At 42.6% G+C, this 6,680-nt stretch overlaps 1 protein-coding gene across 1 annotated transcript in view; it reads right to left on the reverse strand.

Annotated features, from left to right (window-relative positions):
- The window catches only part of rasal3 (RAS protein activator like 3), a 16,363-nt gene that overhangs the window by 756 nt on the left and 8,927 nt on the right, over positions 1 to 6,680 (reverse strand). The window contains exons 8-16 of the mRNA XM_037690455.1: positions 5,363 to 5,507; positions 5,051 to 5,287; positions 4,729 to 4,930; positions 4,564 to 4,655; positions 4,380 to 4,493; positions 2,523 to 2,727; positions 2,302 to 2,412; positions 2,016 to 2,206; positions 1,810 to 1,894 (exon numbers count right to left, since the gene is read on the reverse strand). Coding sequence (XP_037546383.1) covers positions 1,810 to 1,894; positions 2,016 to 2,206; positions 2,302 to 2,412; positions 2,523 to 2,727; positions 4,380 to 4,493; positions 4,564 to 4,655; positions 4,729 to 4,930; positions 5,051 to 5,287; positions 5,363 to 5,507 — 1,382 coding nt within the window. The remainder of the gene's footprint in view (positions 1 to 1,809; positions 1,895 to 2,015; positions 2,207 to 2,301; positions 2,413 to 2,522; positions 2,728 to 4,379; positions 4,494 to 4,563; positions 4,656 to 4,728; positions 4,931 to 5,050; positions 5,288 to 5,362; positions 5,508 to 6,680) is intronic.

Consider the following 6,680-nt stretch of genomic DNA (forward strand, 5'->3'; position numbering starts at 1 on the left):
ACGTTTGCTTCAAACGTAGCAAAATAGTAACTAAAAGCTAAAAGTAGCCAAACATTTGCTTCAAACAAGTAGCAAAATAGTAAGTAAAAGCTAAAAGTAGCCAAACATTTGCTTCAAACAAGTAGCAAAATAGTAACTAAAATCTAAAAGTAGCTAAACATTTGCTTAAAACTACACGTAGCAAAACAATCTAGCTAAAAGCTAAAATGCACAAAACGGCAATAGTCAAGTTTGCAAAACCGTAATGAAAATTAAAATGAGCAAATAACGGGTTAAGTGCTAAAATTATCAAAACCACAGCTAAAGTCAACAAACCAAAGCTAAAAGCAAAAATGTGCAGAACAATAGATCAAAGGTTAAAAAAATAGCTAAATAAAACATATAGCAACAAAATGGTAGTTAAAAGCAGCAAAACTATGACTAAAAGCTGAAAGTAGCCAAACATTTGCTTAAAACTACAAGTAGCAAAATAGTAACTAAAAACTACAAGTAGCCAAATGTTTGCTTAAAACTACAAGTAGCAAAATAGTAACTAAAAGCTAAAAGTAGCCAAATGTTTGCTTAAAACTACAAGTTGCAAAATAGTAACTAAAAGCTAAAAAGTAGCCAAATGTTTGCTTAAAACTACAAGTAGCAAAATAGTAACTAAAAGCTGAAAAGTAGCAGTATACTGTAGTACCTAAAAGTTAGAAGTGGCACAGCTAGCTAAAACAGTAGCATAAAAAGACTAAAAATAAACAAAATTTGCTGAAGCAATAATTAAAAAAAAAAAGTTTAGTATAAATTGAAATTTATTTTTGTCGGGAATAAATTCTGTACTTGTAGATGAAGTTGAATAAGATGTAAAGTTACAAAAACCAAATGTCACGGTCTGTTAAAACAAATGTGATACATTAATGGTTAAGTATTTTATTTAAAATCAATCTGACAGCATTCACACAACTAAACTCGAGCCTCAAATCTCTGGGCTTTGATTGGATCGTTGCAGCACTTCGGTTCTGTTCTGTCCCGTCCTGTTGTAGATTTGCTGCTGTGTTCTGGATCATAGTTTGGTCCAAGCTTCAGCGGTTTGACTCCAGAATCCTTTGGTCCACAGAGGAGTTCTTGGTCCACTCAGTGACTGACCGGAGCCAAAACCAAAAGCCCTCCACCACCATGCTGACAGCAGGGAGGAGCTGTTTGCTGCAGTGCGTTCTGGGTAAACGTCTCCTCTTTGTCAGGTTTTACTCCAGAAGTCTTGCGGTTCCTTCAGATGAAACTTTACAAACCTAAGTGATGCTGTCTTGACAAAGTTGATGATTTGTTCTCTTCCAAACAAGCCATGCTTTTTCAGTGTTTTTTTTTTCTAATTTTCCAGCCGTGACCCTTGACCTTGCTGGCCTGTAGAGTCTGAAATGGAGCTCATTCCTCTGAGCATTGCACAGTCTGACCTTTGGGGTAAATTTGTTGCAAAGTCCACTCCTGAGAAGAGTGGCAGCTACTCTAAACTTTTTTTTACTTGTGAATAATCTTTTTATTTGTAAAATGATGGACTCTAGAGAGAGCTTGGAGATGACCTTTGACCCTTCCCAGATTGATGAGCAGCAACAGTTGCTTCTCCGGGCTCATTGCAGATGTCGTTCCCTGCTGATTTAGTTTTATTTACCTGACTTGGCCTGATAATGGCCAGATTTTGCAACCGCAAAGGTTTTGTTGAGCAACACAAACATGTTCACGTTTTCATAATCCTACAATCAATCGTTGCATCCCTTGGTGTCAATATGTGACCAAAACTTAATTCACAACTGATTTAAAGTGGCTGTTTCTTACCAGCACATTGACTCTCTCTGCTGCTGCGAGGGCAACACTGAGCTTCCTCTCGTCTTCCTCCCTTTCTTCCTCAATCACACCCAGCCTGCAGCAAACAGAGAGGAGGCGCTCATGAAACATCAGCACAACAAGCCTCCCTGAACAGAAGCTGAAAGAAGTTCGGATTCAAACTCAAAAAATAGACAGAAAAAGCTTCAGGTCGTTACCTGAAGGTGGCGCTGGCGAGCTGCTCCTCTCGCACAGCCAGCGCGTTTCGAAGCTCGTTGACTTCAGCTTGCAGCATTGAATTTTGATCCTGACTCTGGATGATGAAGTCCTCCAGGCGCTTGGCCATGTCCAGCTCCCGCTCCGTCACCTGCTCGATCCCTAGCCGGAGCTCGGACAGCTCCTGAGCGTGCTGGGCGGGAAGTACAGGGTTTATCAGAACCGGATACTGGACTTACTGGGCAGAACAGTCTTTTTTTTTTTCTGTTACCAGCTGATTGAACATACTTTGTCCAACAAGTTGAACTGCTCATTCTCTGTCTTCATCTCGCACGACTCCCTGTTGGGGTTCACAATGATCCATGGGACCGGTGCAGGTGGACGCTTGACGCTGATGCTCTGAAGAAACAAGATGGACGACTTTAAGATCCTCCACCAAACCAAGGAAATAAAAATAAAAAGGTCCCATTATTTTCTGCCTTGGCCTGATGGCTCTTGTTTATACTCACGTTATTCGGGCGGGTGATGATCGGCTGGTTGACCTCTCCCTCCTGCAACTCCTGCGCCTCCTGCTCGAGGTCGGTGGTCGGCATAGCTTCAGAACTCTTCTGCCTCTTCAGGACTTGTTTGGCGTGAGCAGGCGGTCTGTGTGGAGCGCTCTGGGTTCTGGCGAGAGGCTTCCCCTTTCTCATGCTCCGACGAGCCCTGCCGTCACTGGAACAGGACCGGATCATCAGACTTTGTTCACAGTAAAAGACCAAACTCATCCTGAACTGAGGAGACGTCTCCAGAGAGGGCTGAGTTGTTTTCACTCGTTTCACAAAAATCTAATTGTCAATGGGAAATTAATATTTTTAGTATTAAATTAATCTCCACCAGCCACATGTTCAGATGTATGTTTTGTATGTTCTTTCCAAGCTAAAGAGAGTAGAGAATCAAAAACGGTGACATTAACTGAAAAATTAACAGCCGAATAAAATTTACCACATGGGTAAATCGTTTCCTGTTCGACCGCAGTCAGAGGGTTCGAATGGGCCGTCACACATCCATGGCCCTCAGCCTCAGCACGGGAGTTCCACAGGGCTGTGTGCTGAGCACCCTGATCTGTGCCCTCTACACAAATGACTGCACCCCACACCACAGCAATACTTTTGTCATATTTGCGGACAACACCACAGTGATGGGGCTCATCAGTGGGGGGGGGGGAGTCCACCTACAGGGACGAGGTGGAACAACTGACTGCTTGGTGCAGAGGGAGCAAACTGCTCCTCAACACCTCAACGACTAAGGAGCTGATCATCAACTTCAGGAAAAAAAAAAGTCTGATTATAAGCGGAAACAGTGTGGAGCGAGTAGCTGACTACCATTTCCTGGGAGTCAATATTGAGGGGAATCTGACCTTGAGCGTGAACACCTCTGCGTTGCTGAAAAAGGCCCAGCAGAGACTGAACTTCCTGAGAGTGCTCAGGTGGAACAACATCACCCAGAGACTGCTGGTGTCTTTCTACAGAAGCTCCACAGAGAGCTTCTTAACATACTTCATCACTGTGTGGCATCTTAGCTGCACGGTGGCTCAGAGGAAAGCGCTCCAAAGAGTTATCAACACAGGCCAGAAGATTGTGGGCTGCCCTCTTCCCTCACTGGAAGATCTACACAGTTCCCACTGCATAGGAAAAGTCCACAACATCTTAAAGGACACGTCTCACCCTGGACATGATCTGTTTGAACTGTTACCATCAGGGAGAAGGTTCAGATGAATCAAGACAAGAACAAACAGATTTTAAAATAGTTTAGAATAAACTAAATAGAATAGCTAAATGTTAGATTAAAACAAGGCACACATCAAAACTAGCTAAAAGCTCAAATCAGGAAAAACTTATTTAAAACCTAAATTCAACCGTCATCAGTAAAAGCCAAAATTAGCAACTGCTGCTACAAGCTAAAATGAGCAAAACGGGATCTAAAAGCTAAATGCCGCAAAGCCACAGCTGCAAGTTAAAGTTAAAGATAGCTAAATGTAGCTAAGTGCTAACATTAAAAAAGCAGTAGCTAAATCCTAAATGTAGCAAAACCATAGCTAAATGTTAAAATTAGCAAAACAATCACTGAAAGCTAACATTAGCAACACAAAATCTAAAAGCTAAATGAAGCAAAACCACATCTATAAGTAATCGTTAGCAAATTGTAGCTAAGAGGTAAAGATAGTAAAACTTAGGTAAATGCTCAAATGAATGAATCAGTAACTTTAGCTACTAGTAGCTAAATCAGTAGTTAAAATGTAAAATTACGAAAAAAATGTTGCTAATGTTGCTGCTTTAGTGTTTAAAGCTTAATAAGATTAAACGATCAGTCTTTAGTAGACACACCTGTCTCGAAGGCCTCTGGAGTCCACAGGTAGCTTCTGCATGGAGGACTGAAGAGGACTGTACTTTCCCAGGTCTTTGGGAGGAACGTAGATCGGCTTGGTTTGTTCTGTTTGGCTGCAAAGAAAAGGCTACAAGTTTAACAACAATTACAAAACATCATAATCCAGGTGTCCATTAGGCACACCTGTTTATGATGATCTGAGGGACTTCAGGGCCGAGCGCTTCTGTAATCTGGTTGAGGATGGAGGGCAGCGGGTGCAGCTTGTTTATCGTTTCCTGCAGAAGAGAGAAAGTTAGTTTTGACCTGCATTTTTAACTCAAAAGGGAACTGAAGTCATCTCCGCCCCACCTGGTCTTTCTTGTAAATAATGTCCACCAGCAGACCGTGCAGCACAGCTAAACGCAGCGGTAAGTCCACGTATCCGTCAAATGACGTCATTGGGATCTCTGTGTCCTGATTGGACACGGTTTGCAGAAAAGACCTCATTCCATCCCAGTGCTGCTGCAGGAACTCGTTCATAAACAGCATGTATTCTTCCTTCTCTCCAAACCTAAATCAGAACAAAACATTTAATTCACTCATAATTTATTTAATAAAAACTGACCTTTTTATGTTTTGCAGAGGTAAAAAATGCAACAAAAAGAGCTGATACTAATACAAATCTACATACAGGGTGAAGTTAGCCAGATTCTGGATGACTTTGGCGGTTAGGGTAAGGGCCCGGAGCGTGTTCGGCTCGGGATAAGGTTGCATCAAGCCGAACAGGGAAGGACTGAGCACGGCAGGGCACAAGAAGCGAAGAAAGAGGGAAGCAGAGATGAGCCGATGGCCAATTTCTGCTCTGCCCTGGTCTTCACACAGCTCCACCCAGCTGGAGAAGATCTTGTTGAGTTCTTCTGGAAAAGGTCTGGACAGCAGAGTCAATATTCAGGTTTTTGTTTGGCTTTGGTTTCCTTCTTGATGATAAGTCTTGGTTCTTTACCCGTGGAGCTCAACGATCTTCTGCACGACCTCCTCGCAGGTTTCACTCAGATGCTGCTGGTTGCTCGTCAGCTCAGCGGCGGGGCATTTACGAGGATCGACTTCACAGTTCTCCATTGAGGAGTAAAGTCGTGTGATGAAGTCCCCTGCATCAAACAGGAAGTGCAGAATTTTATTAAAAGCACAGAATTAAATTAAATTAATTAGCATGAGTTGAAGGAGTAAATATTGCAGATCAAGTTTCAGACAGTTTTATGGTTGATGCCAACAGTGGATAAGTGCCAAAAGTTTCAAGCAATGTTGTGCAACATATAGCATTTAGAGTACATGTTGTGAGTTAGCCTCAGCTACTACCACTCCAAAGTTTAGCTCAATACCTGGAAATTGGACTTAGTTGTAGCTCTTTGAAATTTCATTGATCTGTTGGTGGTGGTGGCTAACTTGAATTGGGATGGCTCCAAAAGTGTGTCTGATTACTTTCTGAAAGTTTAGTTTTAGTATTTTTTTTATCTAGACTGACCCTGGGTTTTTAATCTGCTCAGCGACAGATTATAATGAAATTATGACCCGGTTCTGACTGGTTTAAACGAGGCCAGCAACTCTAAAAAGAGTCTCCCAGGGATTCAGTATCTGTCAAGGAATAGAGTTTTTATTTTTTCTTTATCGGCCCGCTGCATCACGTAGAAAGGCTTTTTATGCACCGTATCATTTTTCCTGACACGTTAAACCACATAAGATCCATTGAGATCACACTTAGCCGTCCAGCCCCTTATCCATAGGCTGTGCTCCCCCTCTGCAAAGGAGGAGTCTAGGCTCTAAATATTTGTAATGCCATGTGACATCCGGCCCTTCTGGTCCAGGATCCCACGTCATGAATCAGACAGGCCAGCGCTGTAAACTGTAACCTTCTCCTGCCTTGATTTAATACAATTAGTAAAACTTAATTAACGTTTCCTTGATGTATTGATGGTGTGAGTTGCCACTTCTGAGAGAGGTCCGAGCCGAGGGGGCAGCGTGAGCTGGAGGCGGACCTGGGGTCCGAGATGAGCCCTGAGGCCCACAGCTAGCAACAGCTAGCTGCAGTAGCTCAGGGCTCGCATCGGCTCCCGCTGCAACATTAGTTAAAAATTCTTCCAGTGGTTCAGACGGTTCTCTAGATTTAATTAGTTAATGGCAAAGTTTTGAGAACAGATCTCACACAGTCAGCTTGCCACAGTTTGAAGTTGTAGGACACAGAAATACAGATGGACACTAGAAAACACAGTCAGTTTGCCACAGTTTGAAGTTGTAGGACACAGAAATACAGATGGACACTAGAA

The sequence above is a fragment of the Nematolebias whitei genome, chromosome 16 (genome assembly GCF_014905685.2).
Source record: "Nematolebias whitei isolate Nwh7 chromosome 16, NemWhi1, whole genome shotgun sequence".
Taxonomy (NCBI): domain Eukaryota; kingdom Metazoa; phylum Chordata; class Actinopteri; order Cyprinodontiformes; family Rivulidae; genus Nematolebias; species Nematolebias whitei.